The following is a 27,782-nucleotide window of genomic DNA, read 5'->3' on the forward strand; positions in this document are numbered from 1 at the left end:
ATTTCAGTCTACCCAGATGGTTTGGGTTGAATAAAATGGTCAAGAGGCATTAACTGACAAGAATGCGTGTGAAAAGGAAGGCTGAGTCTCCTGGTAGCTGGGGAAAGTCACTTTGGCATAGTGTTCACCATTGTGCAGATGACTTGATGGCTGTATCCAGTGAAAGTATGTAATGGTTTTGGAGCACCTAGTGGGTAGAGTGCCCAGCCCAGAATTGGGTGGATGTGGGGTCAAATATAGCCTTAGACACTTCCTAGCTGTGTGACTCTGGGCAAGTCACTTAAACCCAGCTGCCTAGCTTGGGCTGCTATTCTGTTTTAGAATTTATATTAAGACCAAAGGAAAGGGATATTTAAAAAGGAAAAAAAAAAGGAGGGGGGGGGGCAACTAGGTGGTTCGGTGGATTGAGAGCCAGGCCCAGGGATGGGAGGTCCTGGGTTCAAATTTGATCTCAGACACTTCCCAGCTGTGTGACCTTGGGCAAGTCACTTAATCCCCATTGCCCAGCCCTTACTGCTTTTCTGTCTTAGAACCAATACACGATATTGATTCTAAGATGGAAGGTACGGGTTAATAAAAAAGAAAAAAAAGATGAAGAATATGATGGTTTTGATTTTCTAATTTTCTTTTATTAAAGGGATAGAGAATTTTCCATCTTGGTCCACAAGGTCCCAGGGAAAGCAGACAAACAGAAGTATTTCTGTGTCCATATTTCTAGATGGTGACTCTGTAGCTGCCTCGCTCTGTGATGAGCCCTTTGCTTTACACCTTTCAGAATACCCTTACCAGAATCCAGTGAGACAAGATGGGTATTATTATAGCTTTATTTTGCAGGTGAAAAACTGAGATTCGGAGATTTACCGTTGTATTATGGGAAGAAAATTGGATTGGGAATCAAAAGACCTGGTAGGTTTTCAGGTCAGATCATCCATGATTCCAATTTCAGCATTGTCTCCACTCTGCCTCCTCCTCCACTGTCATTGGTAAATTCCTTGAGGTCAGGGACTGTTTTTTCCTGTTGCAGCACAGAGTAAAGTGTCTTAAACAAAGTAGGGGCTTTAATGCTTGTTTGTTAAATGATGGGGATGGAAAAAGAAGACTCCATCAAGGAAGAGAACCTGAATAACCCGAATTAACCTAAAAGGGCCCTCCGGTCTGGAAGTTAGCCTCTCTTCAGAACTTCCATCGTGGCATTTTGTTTGTGCGTTCATCGACGGCACAGGAAATAGCCTCGATGAGGGTCATCCCAATCTAGGTCATCAGAAGCAGCCCTTAGCTGTGAGGCCCGGCCCGGGTACAGAAGCATTCCCCACCGTCCGGGGAGGAGAAATTTTCCAAGGAGGAGAGGTCACTAATAGTACTTCAAGCAACCAGTTCCATAAGGGGCTCCAGAAGGAGAGAGGACTAGAGGATGAGTCATGGACACGCACAAAGAAATAAACAACAGGAAGAAGAAATTAAAGGTGATATTTAAATGTCCACGATCTAAACAGTGACCAATTGATGAGCAAATTAGACTTTACAGGGGAGTGAGATGGGGGAAAGCCTCAGCAGGAGATTTCACCAAATAGGGAAACAAATAATGGAGGAACAAACTGGGCCCAGAGACTCGGGCTGACACAGAATGGTCTTGTGCTATCAGTCTTTAGCATGTGAGAGATACTGTTTCTGAGGACTTTTGATTCAGTTTAGTTTGCTTGCCTTATTCAGAGTTGTAGTGTATGAAACCAGTTGTGAGATATTTTAAAGATGAACCCATTGTAATTATCTTCATGCATAGTAGCGGAATCAACTAGGAGAACCCCTGCAAGGCTGTTGGGTAGTTAATGAAAGTCTGTCATCAGGGTGACAGAGAGGTGGCTCAGTGAACAGAGTACCAGGCCTGCAGTTGGGAGGCCCTGGGTTCAAATCTGGATTCAGACACTTCCTAGCTGTGTGACCCTGGGCAAGTCACTTAACCCCGTTTGTTTAGCTCTTGCCCTTTTCTCTTAAGAGTTGTTACTTCAACGGAAAGTAAAGGTTATTGAAAGAAAAGTCTATTATTAAATACCTCTTTGCATCCAGCAAGGTCATTTTGTTATATTAAAGCAAGCCATGCATGGACATGGCATAAATAGTTCAACTCACTTAAACTTAATAAATATTTTTAAAGACATACCTACTATGCTCGTGCCCTTGAGCTTAGTCCCGGGGGTTATAAAGATGAAAAAATGAGCCTTCATCGAGCTTTTAACCCAATAGAGAGACAGAATCCGAGCTCTAGAGCTAGAAGGAAACTTGGAGGCCGACTAGTCCGACCCCTTCATTTGTTGAAGAAGAGAGGCCCAAAGTTAGGTAGGTGGCACAGTAGATAGAGAAGTGGATCTAAAGTTAGGAAAACCTGAGTTCAAATCCATCCTCAGACACTTACTTGCTTTGTGACCCTGTGCAAGTCACTTAATTCTGTCTGTTTCCTCAACTCCAAGACAGACCTATTAATAACACCTACATCCAAGGTTGTTATGAAGATCAAATGAAGTAATGTCTATAAAGCACTTAGCCTAGTGCCGAGCACATGGAAGGACCTTAATAAATGTTTGTTTCTTCCTTAGATGACTTGCTGGAGGCTAATGTCAGAGGCAGCATTTTGTACTTAGGTTTTCCGACTCCAGGCCCGGGGCTCTGTCCCTCGTGACACAGATGAGGATTGCTGCAAGGGGAGAGGGGTCAGATAGACAGGCTTGAAAGGTTAGGAGGTGAAGGGATCACTTTCAGCCTGGGGTGTGGGGGGGAGAGGAAGGGAGCTTCCTGGGGGGGGTACCTGAGCTGGACCTGGAGGGAAGGGGGAAGACTTTAGCATCTGGAGATTCAGCAGCAGATCCAGTCACTTCTGCACAAAACACTCTCCAGAATGGCTGGGAAACATCTAAAAACTGAGTTTGACTGTACTGGGTTGGTACATGACATCCCTCACGATAACCTGGCATGCTGGATGTCCTGATTCTTCTTCTAGACACCAGGGTTTTAGCAGTCTGCTGCTAAACTTGAGGTCTCTTTGGGAAAACAATTTATTACTAGTGGGGTAGCTGGGTGGCTCAGTGGATTGAGAACCAGGCCTAGAGATGGGAGGTCCTGGGTTCAAATCTGGCCTCAGACACTTCTTAGCTGTGTGACCCTGGGCAAGTCACTGAACCCCCATTGCTTAGCCCTTACTGCTCTTCTGCCTTAGAGCCAATTCTTAGTGTTGATTCCAAGACAGAAGGTAAGTGTTTCAAAAAATTAATACTATCATTTGGCCTGACACTTTTCTAGAATTCAGTACTTTGGACTCGCCATATTGTTTTATCTTTAAAGCCAAGGGAGGATTAGAATGGGAAAGGGAAAGGCATGTGTATGTTTTTTGGTGCTTGGAAAAGGGATTATTGCTTTATAGATTGATTATAAATATATATCAATCCTTTGCTGAATGCCTAGCCGAACAGCTTGGTATGTTGTAGATAGAGTACCATGCCTGGAGACAGAACGATACATCCTCCTGAGTTCAAATCTGGCCTCAAACGCTTCCCATCTGCGTGACCCTGGACAAGTTACTCCATTCTGTTTGCTTTGGTTTTCACATCTGTCCAGTGAGTCAGAGGAGGAAATAGCAAACCACTCCGTTATTTTTGCCAATGTGAAGATTAAAATTCTAGAGAATGTATATTAATTTATAATTATTTATTTAATAGTGAGAGCAGATTGGAGAGCGAAAAGGCAAATAATCTCATGACTGGCGGCGTATGCCCCTCGCCGAATGTCCCCCTTGCTGCCCCTCCGGGAACAAGAGACCGTGCTGTCTCCGATCTCTCACTCAGTCTGGGTGACGCCACTTTTTCTGGGCCTCTCTGGTTGGACAGACTTGACCTCCGTTCGGGTCAGGGGCCAGTCTTCCGGACGCCAGGAGTCACGTGAAACACGAGGCAAGGGTCTACCGGGAGGCCGGGGAGCCAGGAGGCTCCCTCCTTTTACAGATAAGCCTCAGGCCTTCTTCTTAACCCAGTCAAAGGATGGGAGGTGAGACCCAAATGAATTTTCAGAACTTTCCTTCTAAAAAGGAAAGAGGGGTACAAATATATATTAAATTCATATACCAAGAAAACTCCAAGAAGGGTCCCCAAGAGTCAGACAGGTCTAAATCAACTCAACAACAATAATAACCGTAGCCCTGTGCTATGCACTTTGGGGGGAGACAGAATTGTCAAGGAACTTCAGCCATTGTTTGTGGAGATAAGAAACTCCGGCGTGTCGATTTGACAGGACAAGCAAGTATTTAATCAGACTCAGAATAAGCAGCACACATTGTATGCTTTAGCGGAAATCCAGAGAAGGAAAAGGACTGCCTGTTGGTCCAGGAAGGCTTTAGCACAAACGTTAAGCTGGGCCAAGGCTACAGGGCCGGACAGAAAGAGGGATCGCGACAGTGAGCCAGTGACTCGCTGGGTGACCTCTGGAAAGCCCCCTCCTTATTGGGGCTCAGTGCTTTACTCTGAATAAAATAAAATAGATGTGCCTATACGCAAAACCTTACTGTGACTAAAATGAATTTGTCAAACTAGAACTAGCTCCAGGGTCCGTCCCTTGTCTCTCTGAACCATCTGGGAGTTTCTGCGGTCCCCGTACAGGCTTTCTGCCTTCGGTAAGCTTGCCACGAAAGTCTTCGTTGCCCTTCAGTTCTCCACTCCAGATGGTAACTGCGGAGAGCTGGAGAAGCCCCCTTAGAATCATGGGGCCGAGCCCATGGAGCTGTAGGAAAATGCTGACTCGAGCGAGCGGGCGCTCCGAGCAGGGCATGGGCTGCCAGTGACTCCGGGTCTGGCGGTTTGCAAACATAACCATATTTTATCTTTATATTGTGCCTGGGCTCCCGGAGGAGCCAGAGCCTTTTACCAGGGCTAGATTTACAGTAATCACTTCGTTCTGCCCCTCTAGGGTAGGATCTGGCAAATGATGGATTGCTGAACAGCCTAAATTCCCGCTTAGGAAACTGGGGGCCAGAGGTGGGGGTGGTATGAAGGGTGGGCAGCCGATGCGGAAACTTTTTCCCCCTGATGTGAAAGCCTGAAAGGGAAGATCAGGATGGGAACTTCAGGCTTACTCTTGGCTTCCCCCTTTCCCTGGGCTTCATATGAGCTTCCTGAGGTCAGGGAAGGGACAGCCCGAGTGTGTGCGTGTGTCTGTGTGTTTTCTTTGTGTCTTACAAAGTGCTCCAGCGTACACTACTTAAGGCTTCGGGTTTCCACAATTTAATCAATCCTAACCACCCCCTGGTGCCCTTGCTTGCTGTCCAGCGTGGCAGGTTCAGATTCAGAGCCACGGACACGACGTGGCCTCGCGCACTTTCGACAGAGCAAAATTGGGCGAGGAGAAGGATTTCTGTTTTTCAGCTCAGGAAGCTCTCCCCTCCTGGAGCGTGGGTCAGCCATGGAGCGCAGGACCAGTGATGGGCCTTAGCTCTCAGAGCTGGAAGTAATCTAAGAGATCGATTATTCTCTTCTTTTCCCCTCTGTGTTATTGCTATAGAAACTAAGGTCCAGGGAGCTCCAATGACCTCCCTATGGCCACACAGGTAGTGAATGGTAGAACTTGGATTTGAATTCTGGTGCCCTATCTGGTCTTCTTGTCATGAGTTAACCAAGAGGCAGGTGATGAGCAATGGGATGCTCTATGGAGATTCACATGTTTGTATATTTAGAGCTAGAGAAAGGGATCTTAGAGGTCTCTGACCCCAACTCACTCATTTTACAAATAAGGAAACTGAGACCAAGGAAATTAAGTGCATTGCCTAAAGTTACACGGGAGAGCCAATATTTGACCTAAACGGTTCTTAGACTCCAAATCTAGCTCTCCTTTTTTAAATTTAAACTCTTACCTTCTATCTTAGAATCCATACTAAGTATTGGTTCCAAGGCAGAAGAATGGTAAGGGCTAGGCAGCTAAGATTAAGCGACTTGCCCAGGATAACACAGCTAGGAAGTATCTGAAACCAGATTTGAACTTAAGTCCTCTTGTCTCCAGGTCTGGCTCTGGCTCTGTATTGACTGAGCCGCTTAGCTGAGTTCCCCTTTTTTAGCTGGACCGTGTTTTTCTTACCTGCCTATTCATTTTCCCTGTACTATCAATCCTGGATCTTCCTCAGTGACTGAGAGGAGTCCAAGAATAGGTATTTCCAAACAGGAACTAAATCCTTACACCATTTAAGTTGGGTCCTTTGACTTTAGAGCTATTGCTCTCTTCATTTCCCAGGCTATGTATGTATGTTCTCAGATTCTTAATTTTTTTTTAAGCTGCAAACATTTACTAAGTAATATGGCATGGATAGAACCCTGATTCAGATCTTATCTATGTGACTTTGGGCAAGTCCCTAAATTTCTCTTCGGATTTCCTTTTCCTCATCTGAAAAATAAAGAGTTTGGACTCAGTGTCCTCTAAAATCCCTTCTAGCTCTCAGTCTATTATCCTTGTGATTTATTTGCCCAGCATGCATCAGCTCACATTCACATTTGAGACAGGATTTTATGAAACTCTCCCATCCTGTCCCACAAAGAATTTATATAGTCTTACAGCAGGAAAAGACATAATAGACAATACTATATGATAAGTGCATTAGAGAGGAATTCAGTGTAAGATTAGAGTGAAGATTTTCACCAACTTGGAAAGATAAAGGAAGGCTCCTTGAAGGAGGCGACATTTGTTATACACTTTAAAGGATCCTTTGAACAGGCAGAGTGAGAAAAGAAGTGGCTGTCTCAATTTAATGTGAGCAAAGTCAAGGAGGCGAGAGATAGGGAACACTTGATTTGCAGAAATAACAACGCAGAAAAACCTTGCCAGGACCACCCAGGGGATTAATAAACTGGGAAGAAGGAATAAAGGCTACCTAAAGTACAGAGGGTCTGGAGAAAATAAAGGGGATAGAAGAGTTGGCACAAAGCTGGATTGGCACAGAAGGTGGTTTGGGCATTTCACATCTTGTTTTTTGGGAATGAAGGATGGGGAGCAAACTCAGCCTCTGGAAAGAACTGGTCAGGCCTCCAGCTGTCTGTATAGGTAGGGTTGGTTAGCAAAAGGGACAAGATGGTGCAGTTCCATGGCCCTGGCATTTTCTTAAGAGCCCCAAGGCAGTAGACTGTTCTGCTGGGAGGAGAAGAAACCCTCCTTCCCTTTAGACCAGAGGACAGGCAGAAGGGACCTTGCAAGCCAGCCAAACAAGGGCAGTGTGGTTCCTTACTCTTCCTGCTTGTGTGTGTGTGTGTGTGTGTGTGTGTGTGTGTGTGTGTGTGTGTGCGCTCACCTAACCCTAATTCCCATCTTCTCCTTCTCAGATGTTCCTGGAGCACTTTATCTGCATCTCTCCTATGTCGCAGTCTTCTCCTTCCTTATATAATTACAACATTAAAGATGTGTATACAATTTATCCAAAAATGTATACAATGTTGCATGATACTTTTTACACATGTTGTTTCCCTGTGGGAGAATGCAGGTTCCTTGAGGGCAGCTATATGTGTCTTTTTTCATGTTTTCATCCCCAGCCCACGATATTGTGCTTTGCCCCTAATAAATGTTTGTTGAATTGAAATTCTTCTCTCTGAAGAGTCATCCATTCATTTCCTCAAGCTTGCCAGCAGAAGCTAAGGCGTAAGGCACCAAGACTAAATGGATGGCGTTCTTGATGATCACTTTTTGAAGTTAATTTTCTCCCTTCGCCTTCCAACCTGTCTCATTTTTCTGAGGTTCCTTTTGTTGTTCTACCTCCTCTGGGCTGCTAGCTTTAAGCGGCTGAGTCCCCAGAGAACCGGAGGAGAGGTAGGTGGAAGGGAGATTTACAGTGTGGTGGAGCCCAGGACGCGGGAGAGAAGGTGTAGCAGGTTGGGTGTGCATGGGGGATGGGTGGCAGAATGCCCCAGGCTCAGTGTTTTCTCCTGCATGGGTAACACAACACCTGAGGTGGGTGCAGGCCCTCCGAGTGGGGGCAGTGACTCAAAGCAACCACAAGAAATTCCCTTCTGTATGGCAGACGCTCCAAGCTACAAGTGGCTCACTGTGGGCACCATTAAGGCGCCACCGCAGAGCCTCACCCATCTGGTTCCTTACCATTAAACCCAACCTGTGTGGGTGGTTCATCCTATCTGGCAAGATCCTTGTGTATTCTTCTCTCTTAGCTTGATGCCATTTTCCTGTCTTTCTTTGAAGCTTCTTCTCACAGTGAAGTTTACCGGGACACTTATGTACAGACATGGGATCACAGATTTAGAATCGAAAGGGACCGTAGAGACCAAATCAATCCCTTTCATTTTATAGTTAAGGAAATTGATGCCTGGAAAAGTTTAATGATTTACCCAAAGTCACACATATTTCACAGAGGCTGGATTTGAACACAGGTCCTTGCTGACCCCAGATCCTCTTTCCCCCATAGTATGTTATCCTTTTCTGATGGATCATTTCTCTTGTACTTTCCACTCTGAATTGTCTACACTGATTAAATAAATAATTTAAGTAAAGAAAATAAGATAAAATAGATTAAGTAAATAAAAAAAGATTAAGTAAATAATTTCCTCACCCATTTTTAGTTGGCTTTGGAAGCAATGTGCTATCAGGGAAAAGAATATTCAGTTGAGAATCAGTAGACTTGCGTTCAGCTTTCAGCTGTGCCTTGTCTGACTTTGCTGAATCTCTTCAGCTCTCTATGGATCAATTTCTTTTTCTGAAAAATTATGATAGAGTTGGACAGGATGGTCTTATAGGTCTTCCTGCTCTGACATTATGGGATATTCAAGCTGTGGGTTTTTGCCCTCCCCTGTAGTGGTTAACTTGCAAGTTATTCTTGTTCGGTCTAATATTAAAATGAGTTTATGTTCTCATTATGCTTGCCATCTGACAATGTGGAGATATGTGTTCAGGGAATAAGGAAATGAGTACCAGGGCTTTAAAATGAGTAGATAGTTCGGAGAGTGGATCATTGAGTGTTAAAAAAGTATAATTACATGTAGAAACAATTTTGGACAACTGTTTTCTGACATTTTGCCATTCAGATTCTTTCCCATTCTGCCCTCCCCTCCCCAGACTAAGTAGGTGTAACCAGCGGTGTAACCTATGTAGTTAATACCAGTGCCTTTATGCAATATTCTCCATATTGTGACTGAAGACACATATCACATATAGAATAAAAAACACAAGAAAGAAATAAAGTGAAGGATGGAAAGCTTTGATTTATCATCAGATTCCAGCAGTTCCTCCTTTGGCTGTGGATTGTGCTGTTTTTTTTTTTTAATGAGTTCCTTGGGGTTATTTTGGAATCTTGTTTTGCTGATACTAGTTTAATCCTTCACAGTTTATCATTGTACATATTTCTGTCACTGTATACTCTGTTCTGCTCACTTCATTTTGCATCAGTTCATATAAGTCTTTGCAGGATTTCCTGAACTCATCTTGGTCATCATTTCTTATGGTACAATAGGAGATAACTGAGAGTTGACTACCCCTGTGCAATTTTTTTTTTCTAGAAGTCTCTCCTTCACTGCAAGATTGGATCATGGGGCCTTCCATTTTGTAGCCAGAACCTAGATTCCATTTTGTGGCCCATAGTCAATGATGTATTTGTTGGCTAGGAGGTGGCGCGAAAGGCTCAAGGGACCCCAGCCCTTTCCCATATTCCTGGGCATGGAATCTATAGCTCACATCTCTCCCTCCTCTTTTCTAGCTGTGCAAGAGGAGAGGCAGAGGGGGAAAGACCGGAATGAGAACGAGGTGGAGTCAACCAGCAGCGCTAATGAGGATATGCCAGTGGAGAAGATCCTGGAAGCCGAACTCGCTGTGGAGCCAAAGACAGAGACTTACATTGAGGCAAACATGGGACTGAATCCCAATTCAGTGAGTAATTGGAAAAAAAAAATTGTAATAGCATCATTTAAGAGTAGACAGCTCCTCAAATAACCCTCCCTCCCTTACTCCCCAATCCTTTTCTCAGCGTGTTGATGAGTATTTGAACATTTTGCAATAAAATCAGAATAGATCCTCATAAAGGCAAAAAGCTACCCATCTCGACTCTATGGGCTCTTGTCCACTGGAATTATAACCTCTCAAATGAGGCATTTATCCAATGAGGTAATGTATGTTAATTACCTGTAAGCACCATAAATGACCATGTAAATGTTTTATGTTACTCTTATTATTTATTATTATTAATCAAGAGGATGCTTATTAGGTAGATGATCTTGGGTAAGCTGCTCACCACTTCCATATCCATAAAATGGAGAAAATGGCATTTGTGTTACTCTTGTGGCCTCCCACGTCCTCCTCCCCCTTCTTCCTCTCTGGTGACTGTGAGGAAAGTGTTTCTATAAACTTGAAAGCACAATACAAGTAAGAGTTGTTATTCTAGTTAAGTCTTTGTTTACTACCCAGATGTCTTAGAGCTTATGTGATCAGTGACAATATCCAGAATCAAAATCTCATTTATTCTTCCCCTCCAGAGATGATATTGATCTGGGCCCTGCAAAGAACAATTTAAAGAGATCTTTCTAGCCACTTATACCAAGCTAGAAATATGGCATGGTAGAATGGGGGAAAAGGATAGCACTAGGAGGCCTGGATTTGAATTGCAGCTCATCATCCTTTTTAGTAAATTCATGGAGGCACCATTAATACAACAGAAAAAACACCGGCCCTGGGTCCAAATATTACTTTTCCCCTTCCGTCCCCTAACACATTTCTTTTGCAAAGGAGGTCAAGTCACTTAACCATTGTGGGCCTTGGTTTCCTCATTTGTAACATGAAATAATTAAATTAGATGTCCTCCAAATTCTTTTCTAGCACTAGATCTGCAAACCTCTGGTCTTAAGGCTCTTTATTTTTAAAAGGGGGAAATGATTTCTGCTCTACCTACCTACCTCAAAGAAATGTTGTAAAGACCCAGTGAGAAAAGGACAAAAATATGTTTCATAAGCTGTCAAGGGGTTGTGTGTGTGTGTGTGTGTGTGTGTGTGTGTGTGTGTGTGTGTATTCAAGTCTGAGCTAAAATCCCATCTTCTACAAAAAGTCTTTTCTGTTCCCCTTTAATTCTGGTACCTTCACTCTGTTAGTTCTCTCCATTTCATCTTGTCTCTCTCTTGCTTGTATATAGCTGTGTGCCTGTTGTCTCCTTCATTAGAACTCGAGCTCCCCAAGTATAGGGACTGTTTCTTTTTATGTGTGTGGCTGCTGTTGTTTTCTCTTTTAAAACTTAGCACAATGCCTAGCACATTGTAGGAGCTTAATAGAAGCTTATCAATTCACTTCTCAATCTATACAAACTATATATCTATATACAACCATATATTTATATATACATATATGTATTTGTAGTCATTAGGTCAGATATTATTATGACATGAATGTCTATAAAGGGCTTGTAGATGGTGATAATACCTAGATTTTGAACTTGTCTGGGACAAAGGGTCATGTAGACCCACCTCGTAGAGTTTTCCAGCTGGACAGTAGCACAGAAGAAAAGAATTTCTCCTACCTCCTAGGATGATGGTTGAATTAGATTACACCTTTTTTTTTTATCTCCGAATTGGTCTATCTTATCTTCTCTTTCTATCCCACTGGAGGGAATGGGAGCAGCTTTTATTCCCATTCAATAGCTAGAATAACTGAGCCATCAGGAAATTGAGTAATTTGTCCCCAGTCACACTGTAATACTGTAGGTCTCTTGTATTTTGATCCAGGCTCAGACTCAGGTCTTATGTATACATAATACCTCCAATCTTCATGTAAGAAAATAGCACCACTAGTAATAACAACAGCTACAGCTGACAGTCAGAGTGCTTCGACACTTTATATGCATTTCCTCAGTAGTACAGTATGTCCGAGTTGTATCTCCACTGTCGGGACTGGGTTTCCATCTAAACATTGGTCATCAGAACAACATCGTAACATCAGAGGTCAGGCCTTAGGCTCTGAATGGGGCCATTTGGAATCAAGATTAGAGTTCAGGCTTTACCTGAGGTCAGGATTCAGACTGTGGACAGGAATTAGGCTCTGATAGGTGCCCATAGACTATGTTAGGAGTTCTTAATCTGAAGATCCATGAAATTGTTTGAATATTTTAATAACCATATTTCAGTATCATGGGTTTTCTTTGTAATCTTATATGCCTTATGCATTTAGAAACATTATTCTAAGAAAAGGTCTGTAGGCTTTACCAGATGGCCAAAGGGGTCCATGACACAAAAAGGGTTAAGAATCTTTGGTCTGTATCAAAGCCAAATAATCCCATGAAGATTAAATTGATTGCCTTGGCCTCTTTAATAGAGTGCTATAACTTTTGTGCAAACATATCAAATTCACATGGCCATGCTTCAAGAGCTATATGTGGAATTGTCTCTGGTTTATGGAGGAGAGAGGAAAGTTTGTGGCCCTACTAGACTTTAAAGCCATTTTTCTGGGTCCAAATCCAAAATCCAAAGATCTAGCATTGTAGGTCTTGACGTTGGGGTCCAGCCTAGCTAGATGTGGGAAAGCATCTTGCAGTCACTGCTGTTTCTTCATGGGGGATTATTCTCTAGTGCCTCAGTGCTGGAGAGAAGCTCACTGTAGAGGAGAGAGGAATAGATGCAATGATGGGTGAGAGCTCTTTGGAGTCAGCCCTTCCCATTCAGCCAGCATTTATTAAGTGCCTACTATGTGTCAGGCACCATACTGGGCACTGGGAAGTAGGATGAGTGGCCTCCTGGCCTGAGGGAAGTTGTTAAGAGCCTTGTGCTGAGTTGAAAACAAGCCTCAGAGACAGGGCAGGAATAAGCGACTTTATCTTACACATCATCTCCTCTTGTCTCCAAGCAAATTGAATGCTGCTTCCTGCATAATTCAACACAGGCTGCTGGGAAGGAGAATGTGTACTGCATCTCAGTCTAGGAAGGGGCCCCTTGAAATGCCCTGGGATGGAAGAAGGAATGTTTAGGGGGGGCTATTGGACCAGTGTGGCTAGAGTAGAAAGACTGGAGATGGGAGTAGTTGAAGGAACACTTGAAAGAAGTAGTTTCTTCTGTGCTGTTTCAAAGAACAGATCTCAGATCAGCAAATGGAAGTTAGAGAGGGTCAGATTTCAGGTCAGGATAAGGAAGAACTTTCTAACAATTACTACTGTCTAGTAGTGACATGGGCCTACCTTGGCAGGTAGAGAGCTCCCCATTACTGAAGGGGGTAGAGCAGAGGCTGCAGGATTATCTTTCTATTCAGTGACCTTTTTGTCCTGCATTGGAAAAGGCAATACATTTGGAGGCAGAGGAGATATATGTTAAAATTCTGACTTTTCTACTTATTACCTCTGTGATTTTGGGCAAGTTACATGAGCTTTTCTTTATCCCTATGTAAAATGGGGTAGTTAGATTAAATGATCTTAGTGACATTTTTACTCAAATATAGGAAAAGGACCACTAAACCATACATAAGGGTCCTTGCCTACTGCATGTTTGTCTTAGTTTTTAAAATGCTAAGTTATTGGAGGGAGTAGGGGCAACTGGGTGACTCAGTGAATTGAGAACCAGGCCTAGAAATGGAAGATCTTAGGTTCAAGTTTGACCTCAGACAATGTCCTGAGCAAGTCACTTAACCCCCATTGTCTACTTAACATTCTTCTGCCTTAGAACCAATACTCAGTATTGATTCCAAGGTGGAAGGTAAGAGTTTTTTTTTTAATGAAATGTTTTATTATGTTTTTATTTATTTTGGTAAATATTTCCCAATTACATTTTAATTTGGCTCACCTGTTAATATATTTAACATCTTGATGGAATTTTTTAGCTTAAAACACAATGATCCTCTTTTTTTTCTGACTCAAATTCCAGGCACTAAAGCATTCTCTTATTTAATATAGTCTTTTCTATATTAATAATAATCATTTTTACCTATAACACTCTTTGAGTGTCCCAAAGCCATATTGCTTTCACCTTGCTTTATCCTGTTCTAGTATCTGGAAGAAGTCTAAATCATGTATACAATCCCTCTTGGTGAAGCTAGTCCTACATTCCTTCTCTCTAAGGATGTCATTGGACAATTCAGAGTTTTACCTCTGGTTAAGTCATCAAGGGAGGAGGATTTTTGTAGGAGAGCGGGCTCCCAAAGAGTCTCTCCTGCCACAGCTCTAGATAAGTCAAGTATCAATTAAGGTAAGGCCTTCAGATTGATGGCCTGTTGCCTGGAGAGTTCTTTACCAGGAGTCCTGTCAGAGAGTGAAGCTGCAGAAACCATTGTCTGAGGCCTTAGGGAACTTCTAGTCTGGTGAAGGAGAAGGCACTCAATGAAAGGGAAAAGGTACAGGAAAGAACTATCCCCCATGCACAGCTCAGGCAGGGCCAGCTTCCAGAAGGACCCATAACTTCAGAGAAATCATGCTATCTTAGAGGCAGAAAGGGGAATCAAAAGGTATCCTTAGCTAAGTAAGGAGCCCCGCCACAACTTTTCCAGTAAGTGTTCATCCCCCTTGTGAAAATGTCTATAGTGAAAGAAAATCCACTGTTAGGAAGTATTTCAATTTTTTTGAATCCCTTCAGGGTTCACAGTCTTCTCTAACAGCCTAGCACCTCTTGGAATTCTATTTCAGTTTCTTCAGAGTTTATTTCATGTGTTCCTTACTCACTATACTAATAATAGCAGAAATGGCTATAAAATCATAGGAATTTCAGGAAAATAGCTTATAGGCGGTGTTATCTTGGCCTGGTCATTCCCTTTCTTAGGGCTTAGTTTCCTTACCTTTAAAAGTGGTCAGACCTGACTTTCTCTGGCAAGGCACTGACCCCTCCTTCTCCAGGTAGGAACCTAGAATTAGAGGCTGCTTAAGGTATAGGACAAAGAATCACCCCTTTACTCCAGCCCTCTGACCCAGTACCCCCTCTTCCGTAGTGGTCCCTCTTGTAGACAGGATAATCATTCCCCAGTTGTCTCCAGTTGCCAGCCAGAAGTGGCTGCTCACATTGCTTGGAGAGCAGAAAATCACTCACCACAGCCTTCTGGTAAGACCGAGGACCACCTGCCCAGCTTATGCCCTCTGGGACCTCATGCCTTGTCACCTGACTTATCATTATACCCTAAGAACCCTTGGGCTTTGCGGCATCTGTCCTGTAGCTAACCCCCCTCTATGTGTTTTTTGCCCCAATTAGAGTGTGAGCTCCTTGAGAGAATTGTCTCATTTTTCTGTTTGTTCTCCCCAGCACTTGACAAAGTGTTTGGCACCTAGTAAATACTTAAGAAATTTATTATTATTGTTATTATTTTCATTATCATTCCTTTCCCTTAATTTTGTAAGATAAGGAGATTGGGGCAGAGAAGCAGTTTGCCCAAGGTCACAAAGGGGGTGAGTGGGAAAGCTGAGTCAGTTCTCTGAACTCCTAACTCAGTCCTTTAACTTCCCCCACCATGCTCCTCCTGGTATGTCCCCCAAAGGGACAAGCACAGGAGCAGACACACAGTAGGGTGACAGTGGGTGCGTGCTGAGTCAGCAGAATCCCATTCAGCACCCAACTCCCTGAAAGAAGAAACCAGTAACTGAGCTGCCCCTGGCTTGATCACTCTTAATTAGCCTTTGAAGGAAGAGTTTTGAGTCGCTGCTGTCCCTTGGAAGACATTTCCAAGCTCCCCATTTCCAGGAGGATCAAGTAGCCAACAGCTTTTGAGTCAGGCATGCTCCCGAGTGGTGCCTGGAAGCCCTTACCCAAGGGGACTGTCTCCTGGGGGCAGAAAGGCTTGGAGAACGCCCTCAGCTGTAGAGCCGCCAGCCTGCTCGGGGGAGAATGCCCGACTGCCACATCTTGTGAGGCAGTGATTAAAATTCCATCAGCAAATGCCGTGACTGTCCCCCTCTAAAGAGTCCAGAAGTTTAATTAATGCATGTGCCCAGGAGTGCTGCTGCCTGGTAGCATGTTTCCTACTTTCCCTTCCATTTTTCTGCCATGTTAGGCAGGATGGAGAGGGCAGATGGGGCCAGCCTTCTCCTCAAGGGGAGAACCTTGGGTTTATAATATTTAGAATTGGGAGGGACATTAGAGATCATCTAGTCCAACCCTTTCACTTTACAGATGAGGAAACTGAGAACCAGAGTTTGGGTGACTTATTTGTGGTCACAAAGGTAGAAAGCAGTAACATAATTGGATTAAAAAAACAACCCTTATTTTTTGTTTTAGAAGCAATACTAAGTTCCAAGGCAAACGAGTGGTTAGGGTTAGGCAATAAGGGGTTAAGTGACTTGTCTAGTCACATAGGAAGTGTGTGAGGCCATATTTGAACCCAGGTGCTCCTCTCTCCAGATCTGGCTCTCTGTCCATTGAGCCACCCTAGCTGTCCCTACCTTTGGATTTGGAACTTCAAATCTCTAATTCTGCTACAATTTTCACTGTAGTACACTTCCCTCCCTTGGCCCTTTCCACCTCCTTACACCTGGGTGCACCGGGCCCTGATTCCATGCTTGTCCTCATCCAAGTGGCTTATCTCATGACTTGGGGAAGGTCCTTCATAATGTCCCTCAGCTTTTTAAAGTACTCTCCTTGTACTTTGTCATCATTCCATACTAGATCCCTCCAACTTCACTGTAGAGGATTCCCTCCCTTCCTTCCTCCCTCCCTCCCTCCCTTCCTTCCTTCCTTCCTTCCTTCCTTCCTTCCTTCCTCCCTCCCTCCCTCCCTTCCTTCCTTCCTTCCTTCCTTCCTTCCTTCCTTCCTTCCTTCCTTCCTTCCTCCCTCCCTCCCTCCCTCCCTTCCTTCCTTCCTTCCTTCCTTCCTTCCTTCCTTCCTTCCTTCCTTCCTTCCTTCCTTCCTTCCTTCCTTCCTTCCTTCCTTCCTTCCTTCCTTCCTTCCTTCCTTCCTTCCTTCCTTCCTTCCTTCCTTCCTTCCTTCCTTCCTTCCTTCCTTCCTTCCTTCCTTCCTTCCTTTATCCCTCCCCCACTACCTCCCATCTTAGAATTAATACTAAGAATTGGTTCCAAAGCAGAAGAGCTATAAGGGCCAGGCAGTTGGGTTTAAGTGACTTGTCCAGGGGTCACACAATTAGGAAATGTCTGAGACTAGATTTGAACCCAGGACCTCATGTTTGTGAGCCTGACTGTTTATCCACTGAGCCACCTAGTTGCCTCCAATTTGATACTAGAATGATTTGCCATTTCCTATTTCGGCTCATTTAACAGATGAGGAAATGGAGGCAAACAGGGTGAAGTAACTTGCCTACGGTCACACGGAGAGTCAGTCTGTTGAAGCTGGTTTTGAACCCAAGTTTTCCTGACTCTAGGCCCAGTGCTCTATCCTCTGTGCCACCTTGCTGTTTCTTTAGGCTCTACCTTCTATAACCAGAGCTAGCAGCTTCATTTGACCTAGAGAATTCTATACCTTGAACCAGGGATGATTGACATAAGGACATAATGAGTAACTTTTTTTTTTTAATTTAAGAGAAGGTAATTTTGAGGAACAGGGATACCATATTCTTTCCAATTATTAACAGATGTACTGCGAGGTTCTAGATTATTAGATTAATTAGTATTTTCAAGTATTTCCAATACTAGGTACTGTGAGGAATGCAGGAAAAAAAGCAGAGATTTGATCAAATGACTATGCAACATGAGTGGCTTGGACACTAGGAGACATAGGATTTCCTGGTCTTGATTATCCGGTCCCTTCCAGCTCTCCCATTCTGTGATCAGGGAGCTCCTGGTCTCTAGGATCCTGTCCAGCCCATATCTACTCTCTACCCATTTCAGCCTCCTCATTTTACAGAAGTGCAAACTCAGGCCCAAATGGGGGCTGGTGGCTTGTGGAGAGTTATACAGTAAGTAAGTGCTTCAGCCAGAAATAGAACCCAGATCTCCTAACTTCAGGTCCTGTGTACTTCCTAAGTAATCACATTTGGAAATCAAGACTAATTAGGCATGAAACAGAGAACGGCGCAGAACCAAAATCATCATTGCACTCATTCAGTTAGCATTTCTTAGGCATGTACTGTGTGTACTTTGTTTGGCACCAGGCATGCCAAGATACGGATAGCATAAACTCGGTTCTCTAGAGGTGAAATAACAGAATAATAGATGTGAAAACCCTCTGCACACTGCATGTAAGTAGGCTTTATTTTTCTGGACTAATCCTGTGATATTTCACATCTAATTTAATTTGGTGCTAATTCACAGGGCTCGAAGTTCTGTAGGAGTTTGTAGGAGAAGAAGACTGATGGCTAGAGAAGCCAGGGAGGATCCCAGAGAAGAGATGGGTCTTGAAGACATTTAAGGCATCTGCCTTCAGTGGGCCAGAGCTAGCTGTTGGGAAGATCAGATCTAGCAAACCTTGGACTAGATGCTTTCTAAGGCTTCTTCCTGTCGGACCATTCCATTGGCCTGGGATTTTAGCATAGCCCTGCAAGTCAGGCTTCTGGATGAAATCCATACACCCGGTCTCCTCCTCCCTGCCCCCTTCCCCAGTCCCCAAGGTTTTCCAGCCACCGCAGCGGATCTCGTCATCCAATTTGTAATCGCCGTCCCACTTGAGCAGTTAGCAGTTTCTTTAAACAGGGATTTGGTCTGTTTAGACTGCATGTCCTACTAAAGAGCAGATGGTTTTCGTTATTAGGTAGTATTTCAAAGGGAAGTATTTTTTCTCCTGCTTCAATGCTTCGGGTGTTCTGTTTTATGGAATGATGAAATTCCAGCACCCGGCTCATGTGGAAATCAATCCCTTGCAGGACGAATCGATAAGAAGAAAGGGAAGAGGGGTGGATGGTGGGAGGGGAGGGAACGAGAATTTTCCCTCCTGGCTTTTTGTTGGGCCTGGGATAATTATATTAATAATACCTTGTAGAGAGGTATACTGCATGTGGTGTAATGGAAAGGAGCCATGCCCTGGGTTTCAGACCCCACTCCTTACACAGACTGGTCGTGTGACCCTAAACAAGTCACTCTCAATGCATGCAAGCAATTTTCTAAGTCTTTAATTGGCAAAGCAGGGATCAGACTGTACTGGTGGAGACTGCTCCTCACTCTGAATTTCCTAACCAATAAAATCACAGGATTGGTCCAGGAAAACAAAGCCTACTTACGTACTTGTATCCCTTTGCTGTTCCCAGAGGGTTTTCACATCTATGATTCCGTTATTTCACATCTGTTATTGGAGCTCTACAAGTGTGATGTGAAGTAGGTAGGATTATACTCTCTTTTTTCAAATGAGGAAGCTGAGAATCCATTCAGTTGAACCCAGTTCAAGAGATGGCCAAGAAGTGCTACCGTATACAAGGCGAGGGGCCAAGCTCTGGTAAGAAGAAGTAAGAAGAGCAGCCGGGATCCCAATCAAAGGCCAGTGGTTCTGGCATCAATACGATGAAATTCCCGGGTCCATCTTTCCTTTTCCAGTTGTCTACTCGATGCCGAAGGCCATGACGATGCTACCTAGTCTGAGTTCACTTGGTTTAGAAACGTGTCTCATTACTTGTCTGGTGGCCTCAGAGGTCTGAGAGACCCAGATAACATGTTACATATACTTCACTCTGGACACTCCATGACAGGACCCCATGATTGATTTAGACCAGGAGTTTCTAAACCTTTTGGGGTCCCCATATCTTTGGTTTTCAGTAAACCTTTCTGTATGCCCCATTCAGAATGAAAGGAAATGAATTCTAGAGTTTATCATGTTTATCTATCCACATAAAAAATAGGGCTGAGGAGCCGCTGGGTGACTCAGTAGATGGAAAGTGTGAGAATTAAAAATTAATATACAATAACTCAAGTATTATATTTATTTATTTTTAAGATTTATTAAAATAAAAAACTAGAGTTAAAAGGGAGCTAACTAACTTAAGCCATGGTCTGGATCAAGAAAAGGAGAGAAGGGAGGAGCCACAGAGAATTATAAACAGTCATGTCACCATGCAAATGTGAGGGCACAGGGAAAGGGATGCTGGGAGATGAAAAAGAATTCTGGGGAACGTAGTTCCGGAGTTCAAGATTTTCCAACTATATAAGAGCTAAGTCTGGAGATGGAAGGTCCTGCGTTCAAATAGGACTTCAAGACACTTCCGAGGTGGGTCACCCTGGGCAAGTCACTTAATGCTCATTGCTTTGCTCCTACCACTCTTCTGCCTTGGAACCAATACACAGTATTGATTCTGAGAAAATAAGAATTTAAGGGGGGAAAAAAAGAAACAGGGCTGGAAGGAGCTACTAGACCTATAGTACAAGGAACTCCCAGATGAGGAAATTCCGTCTACCAGTACAAGTGCCAACTTTTCTATAATTTATCTTCATGGGAGTTACCTAAGAAATAACATGAAGATGGGCTCATCTTAATAGAATAATCTACTTTGGGTTACATATCAGATGGTGGTCTGGATGGTTACTCATCAGTCTTTGGCTGTTCGAATGATTATTCCACAGGAGGATAAATCTCTAACAAAGTTCACAGTATTGGTTGGGGGATAGGCTGTGGTCAGGATCAATAGCTGATAAGTTATCACATGAAAGAAAGATGAGACTTAACTCTGCCTAGCCTCAGAGGCTAGAACTAGGACTAGTAGGTGAAAGTGAGTACATAAGAGAAGCAGACCTCAGTCCTAAAAATGAGACCTAGGAGAAAATAGAATGGACTCTCTTGAGATGTAGTGAGTTCCCCGTCACTAGAGCAGCCATGAAAGAAGAGGCAGAATAGCCTCCTATCAGGGATCTTGTAGATGGAATCCCTCTGCTTAGTGAGTGGATGGACTGGATAACCCCTAAAGTTCTGTGTTTCTAGCTTCCCCTAATTAGTCATATCCATTTAGCCCACCAGACAGAGAAACTGCACTGTTTTTTTTTTTTTAAGCCTTAGCTTCTGCCTTTATTTCAACTCTAAGACAGAAGAGCAACAAGGGTTAGGCAGTTAGGGTGAAAATGACTTGCCCAGGATCATGTAGCTAGGAAGTGTGTCTAAATCCAGATTTGAACCCAGGACCTCCTGACTCTAGCTTTGGCACTATATCCACTGCCCCAAGAAGCTCCACTGTTAACAGGGACCTCTTACATTGCTTTAATCTTGGGATTTGCTACCAGTTACAAAATGTCAGTGCTCACATCTCCATTTCTGTTCCTACACAACCTGCCCTCGATGTTCTACTGGTGTCTCCCCCACATCCTATAAGTGAATAATGTGATCCTGACTTTCACTTAGCTTGCAATCTAATGAGGAAAATTAGGCAAACTTGAAAATCTTAAAATATGTCTGGTGGTATTTTGAGAAAAGTGGGGATTCAGAAAATACAAATATAATTGCCAAGGAGATTCTGAGTCAGAAAAAATGGTGGTTGTGGCCAATTCCCATATGGGAGGAATGATTGGTCAGTAGTCAGTGGGAGAAGATCGAGCAGTATTCATCAGACTAGCAATCAGCACTGTGATATGATAGCTGGAAAAGTTCATGGGATTGGTTCTGGATTGTATACTCAGAGGTGTGGAGAGGGACAGTCCCACTGCCCTCTACCTAGCTTCTGGGTGTGCCATACTGTAGGAAAGACTTTTTCCCAATGGAGTTCTTGTAGGGGAGAGCAATAGAGGTGGTGATGACCACCCCGTACAAAGATCTCGAGAGGTTAAGACTTAAAGGCATCTTGATAGCTGCCCTCAAGCTTTAGAAGGACTGCCTTGTGGAAGAAGGATTAGATTTGTCCTGCTTGGCTCTAGTGGCAGGGAATGAAAACCATAGGAAGGTAGATTTAAGCTTGGATGTAACAATGAGCTATCTAAAAATGGAATGAGCTGTCTCAGGAGATCATGGATTCCCTCCGACTTGAGAACATTAAATAAAGTCTGGACTCCAGCTTGCCAAGGATGTTATAAAAGACTCTCAGTCAGGTATGAGTTGGATTGGGGATGAACTTTGACGTCTTTTCCAGTTCTCCCCATCTAAGAAGGACTTTGTTCAGGAGGTACATTTTTAGAAAGACTCTTCAACCCTTACAGCAAAGTATGTGCATCCTGGAGCCAAGCTCCGATGGTCTCTCAGACCCTACGATGATAGTTATTTAAGCATCCCCCTGAGTGAGAGTGGTCCTAGTAGGAAGGACCCAGTTCCCTCTTCCCATGTCTGTGCCTTTCTCATCTCTCATGGTGCCCCTCTCTGTTTACAGCCCAACGACCCTGTTACGAACATATGCCAAGCAGCAGATAAACAGCTCTTCACCTTGGTGGAATGGGCCAAGAGAATCCCCCACTTCTCAGAGCTCCCCTTGGATGACCAGGTCATTCTATTGCGAGCGGGTAAGTGGGACTTTCAACCTAGGGCAAGATCTGGCTTTGGGACATGGGGATTGGAGGGTGGAAGCTTCCAACCTAGGGCAAACTGGCTTTGGAACTCCAGGGAAGAAGCTGCTATCTTGGAGAACCTTTTGTCTGGAAAGACAAAGGCAAAAAATGCATAGGATTGAAGTCTCTGAAGCCATTGAGTTGGGATTTACTCACCAAATCCCAGAACACTAGATGGATTATACATAATTTTTTTCCCTTTCCCTTTCCCTAGCTCAAAAGAGGAAGCTTCAGCACAATTAGAACCCCAGGCACTGGAATTTAGCCTCTGAAAAATCATATGTCTAGAACTGTACATTATGGTAAATTATATGTATGTCATTTCTACTTTACTGTTGTAGCCTGCAAGCTCCTCAAGGTCAAAAATAATTTCCTGTTTATCTCTACTTTCTCCCTCCTTTCTCCTCCCCAGCATCTAACATGATGTCTTACACAAGTCAACTGAAGAAATGTTTGTTGAATGAATAAAGGTAGTACCAGCTAAAAATGACCAGATGTAGGAAGCATTCCTGATTGACATGCATAATGGGAGGAAAGGAAGATAGAGCTGTGGTTTGGGAAAGTCCTTTATTTTTTGAGATTGACATCAAAGAATGCCGCTGTAGTCTTCTTTAAACTATCCATCAAGGCTCCCCATCAGAGAAGGAGGCCCATCTCAGGAGGCACCTAATAAGCTAATGTTCTTTAATCTGCTGAATTTACTAGGTAGAGTTCTGCTGACAAATAAAACTGGCAACCTCTTGTTCCATTATCCTGGAACTACTATTCCTTTTGATTTCAAGGTTTTCTTCTTAAAACTTTTCCTCTTAAAACCTTCCCCCAAGACATTCACCCTCTAACATATCTCTTTATTCTCTCAGTTTTTTTCCACTTCTATAAACTCCTTAGTCTTAAATTAACACTCTTGGAATTCAGGCTTTAGTTTGAGAAAATTCCACCAAAAGCGTGATGAACCCCTGGGAAGGAGAAAAAAAGAATGGAGCTAAAATGACATTCTTGTGCAGTTGAGGATTTTATTCAAGGGTCCAGGCCGGGTCTGAGGTCGTTGTAGGTATGGAGAAAGCTTGGTATAGACATGGTGGAAAGAACCTGGGACTTGGAGCTGAGAGAGCTGGGTTTTAGGGAAATTGCTTCCCTTTTTTTTATCTTCAATGAACTCTTCTGTAAAATGGGGTGGATTTGCAGCCTGTGATCTCTCAACCTTCTTGCTGTTCTGACACTGTGAGAATCACATCCAAGCAGGCCTATCCCCTTAAAAGCTGGAAGGAGCACATGCCAATTTTCTCCTCTTGCCACCACTAAGAGAATGGTGAGGAAACTCTGCTCCTAACGCCGAATGAAGCTTGACCCTCCATTTTCGGACAGTTAGTGGGATGGTAAAAATGAAGTTGTGAATCATTAGGGGGAAGCCTTAGGGCCTAATGCCTGGAGAAACCCAAGACCCAAAAGACAACTAAACAACTCAGCTCATGATGGGTGCACTCTGAGGATGGGGCATTGAAACACAAATTCCCCTCGATAATGCAAGAGATAGAATTTTATCTGGGTGGAGTGTTGGGAGATGCTTTACCCCATCTGATTGGCTAGCTTATAGGACAGAATGCTATTGACATGTACCATGAATCCCATTGCTCCTTAAAAACCCCAACAGAAAACCATTACTTTGGGGGTGGGGGTGGAGACAAGAGTCATTCAGAGTAACTGCTTGGGGCAAGGGCATTTTGTGCCCCCTTTTGCTGCCCCCCCCCCCGAATTATCAGCTTCTCTTGTTGACTGCCCAGTTTTAAGGAAGAAACTTCTCAGTCAGTATTGTCCAAATAATGCCCGGAAAATTCTACCATGTTATCTCTGAGCCCACAGAGGTTTTCTGTTTTTTCCTTCCACTCCAACTTAGCTTCCTTTCCCACACACACCAGGGACACATTATGCAGGTTCACTGGCCCCTAACACGAGGCTGTCTCTCTGCTCCTTCTCCCTCTTTCTCTCAGGCCAGAATCCCATCCATACTGAGGAAAAGGGGGAAATAATGGGCTTGTTCATAAGAAGACTCTTTCTTAGTATTGGTCTCATTTGCTGGGTGACTGTGCCAGTGGCTTACCTCCTGTAGGGCTCCAGGTGGACATGTGGACACACATACATAGAGTTTCCTTGTCTGTAAGATGAGGAAATTGGATTAGATTTCCAAGATCCCTCTCGCTTTATTTATGTAGGTATTTATTTATTTATATTTATTTTGGTAATTTGGGAAATTTTATTTAATTAATTAATTTAGAATATTTTCCATGGTTACAAGATTCATGTTCTTTCATTCCCCTATGTATTTTGAAAAAATGCTTACCTTCCATCTTACATGCAGTTCTGTGTATTGGTTCCAAGGCAGAAGAGTGGTTAGGGCTAGGCAAAGGGGATTAAGTGACACAGGGAGGAAGTGTCTGAGGCCAGATTTGAACCCAGGACCTCCTGTCTTTAGGCTCTCAATCCACTGAGCCACCTAGTTGTCCCCCCCCAAGGATCTTTTCAAAAATAGGTTTGCTACATACTATTTGAGCTGAAACTTTAACCTTACTCAGTACAATAGAATATTAGAATAGGAAGGGACAGAACATTGAGTGTCAGAGTTAGAAGGCCTTTAGAGATTACCTGATATAATCCCATCATCTTTCAGATGAAGATGGGCCTTCCAAGAATATCCTAAGGATGATAAATAATGTGTACTTAATTTGTGGTAAACAATTCTGACTTCCAGAAGCTCATTTATCTTGGCCAGGGGTAATGGGTCTTAATGGTGTCTCCTGTTTGACTCCAGGACCTATCTTGTTCCATGTAAATCAAGAACTCGGGCCTTATAGTTAGCCCTTCCAGATACATTCTCTAGAATTCTCCCCACCTCCCACAGCTCTTTCTTATGTTTTAGTGTCACCTCCTGTTCTCATAATATATCTGAACTGTGATCTCATGATCTAGGAAAGGGAGCTCCTGGTCATTGCCATTCCAGGTCCAACTCCGCGGTGTCTTTATCCAGGAGGGCCTCAGATAACCTCTATAGAGCCGTCCAACCAATGGCTTTATGTATTATTGAGTATAGAGAGCAGCCCATGGCAAACAGCTGCACATAAAATATTTAAAGATTATAACTTAGCTAAGAGCAGTGGTTGAATTCATTCATGCATCCACCACAGAAAAATTAAATGGAACTGAGTCCTCGGGCCTGTGGAAGGAGACCAACCGTACCCCGTTCTCTTTGTCCATGAATTCTTAAAGGTTTGGAAAGCCAGTGGCTTTGGGGGCTCAGCAAGGGGAAAACTGCCTCTGCTATGAGAGAGCATGCAATGAAAATGACTAGGCATAGAGGCCACATCTTTGAGAAGCATGAGGTGATGGAAGCCTTTAAAAAAACAGCAAACAACTACATTTAGATTTTAAAATATAGAATATCTAGTGAAATATAGATTCCACTGAGAGTATTTGTCCCTTACAAGACATTTACTCTTTAGCATCAATTTTTTTTTAGCACAATTGAGTTGAAATTTCAGCGGATTAGAGATACCGAGGCCACATTTGTGAAACTGGGCCTACATTCCCCCTCTCTCTTGATCTTTCTCCCTCACCATGGGAAATACACACAAGTTATATCCTTTTCTATCTGTTTTATGACTTTAAGCAAATCCTTGCCCTTTTGTGGTCTCAGTTTCTCCATCTATATGATGATTGAGTTAGATTAGATGATCTTTTAAGAATCTTTCCACGCTCTTTTTCTGCACATGTTGTTGTCTTTCTGACTCATTCTTGGGTCCCATGTCTAAAGACCTTAGGGCATTTTCTAAAACCTTTCCCTCTATCTTTAAGATCAGAAATGACAAGGAAGAGATAGGACTTGTCTAGCTGAGTTTCTGGCATCGATGGTGATAATAATCATAATAATCCCTTACATTTGTGTTGTGCTTTTTACTTTTCAAAGGACATTCTCATTCTTTAGCTCATTTGATCCTTAAAAGACAGAGAGGGGTTATGGAAGATAGCAGCTGACTTAGTATCCTGAGATCTTAGCTCAAAACTCAGCTCAGAGGCTTTAAAAAAAATGCAGTTTATTTTCAGTTCCAATTTCTCTCCTTACCTGTCTCCTCCCACCAGTGACAAGGCAAGGAAAATAAAACCCATTCAAAAATATGTATAAGCATATAAAAAAAAAAGTTTGCTTCACCCCAAAAAAAGAAAAGAAAGAAGTAGAAGAAAATATCCAACTCTGGAACTTATTACATGTCCCTTTGGGCAAATCACCCCAGCTTTCTAAGCCTCATCATCATCATCATCATCATCATCATCATCATCATCTGTGAAACAATGACAGTTATGTATATATTAACTACCTCCCAAAGTTTTTATGGGAAAAACTTCCTTGTAGGCCTTTAGAATATTAAATTTGTTTAAATAATATCACTATTGGTATGAATGAGAACTAGGGAAAGCAGTGAGTCTCCTTCCTCCCATTTGCCCCCCTTCCAAAAAAAAAAATTAGTGACGCTTCCAGGTTTATAGAGCAAGTTAGTACAAAGGCGATATCAGAACCCACCTTTCCTGAGTCTGGTCAGGACATTAAAGAAACTGAGTAGTTTATTCATAAAGAAAGAAGGGAGGGGAGGGAGCAGGAAGGATGAATTTGTTAAGCAGCTACTTTTCTGACAAGTGTGTTTACAAATATTATTTCATTTGCTTCTCACAATAAAAAACAGAAAAAAAATTAAAATGTAGAGGACTTAGTGAAATTTAGATTCCACTTGAGTGTGTGTGTCCTCTACCTGAGAGGTGGGCTCTATTACTAACCCATTTTACAGTTGGAGAAACTGAGGTAGGGTTAAATGACTTGCCCAGGATCATGAAGCAAGTGTCTTGACATTGAATTTGTGTTTTCTTAAAAATGAAATAAATTTTTTTTCTGGGTTATACATTGCATTATCATGCCAAATATGTCCACATTGTTCATTTTTATAAGAGAATAGTCATATAAAACCAAAACCCAAATAAACAAGTGAAAAGCCATATACTTCAATCAGCATTCTATTTCAAAAGTTGAGACTGAATTTGAACTCGCTTTCCTGAGTCCAAAGCCAGTTCTCTATCCTCCTTGCCACCTAGCAGCCTCTGATGGAAGATTGGTTAGTGAGGGTGCCTACCCTGTGGGTGGGAAATAGAGGGTTAAAATAGCAGCTCCTTAGGAACTGTCTATTATTCTGATGTCTCTTCAGGCACCAGAGTCTCTTCTGCCAGGATTTCTGATGTACTTTCTGCCCTGATTCAACACACATTTTATTAAGCAGTTAATCCACTAAACAAACATTTGTTGAGCACCTACTTTATGCCAGGTGATATTCAGGAGAAACAAAAACAAAATCTTTTCTTCCCTCAAGAAGCTTACCTTCTGGGAAAGGGAGAAGAGGACATGTGTATCTGCCTATATAAAATATGTACATGTATATTCGAGATCCATTTGTAT

The 27,782-nt window shown here is 43.0% G+C and overlaps 1 protein-coding gene across 5 annotated transcripts in view; it reads left to right on the plus strand.

Moving 5' to 3' along the window:
* Positions 1-27,782, plus strand: part of RXRA (retinoid X receptor alpha) — a 467,242-nt gene that overhangs the window by 418,028 nt on the left and 21,432 nt on the right. For all 5 annotated transcript variants that reach the window (XM_056812676.1, XM_007475259.3, XM_056812679.1 and 2 more), the window contains 2 exons: positions 9,716-9,885; positions 22,117-22,246. In XM_056812676.1, coding sequence (XP_056668654.1) covers positions 9,716-9,885; positions 22,117-22,246 — 300 coding nt within the window. The remainder of the gene's footprint in view (positions 1-9,715; positions 9,886-22,116; positions 22,247-27,782) is intronic.

The sequence above is a fragment of the Monodelphis domestica genome, chromosome 1 (assembly GCF_027887165.1).
Source record: "Monodelphis domestica isolate mMonDom1 chromosome 1, mMonDom1.pri, whole genome shotgun sequence".
NCBI lineage: Eukaryota > Metazoa > Chordata > Mammalia > Didelphimorphia > Didelphidae > Monodelphis > Monodelphis domestica.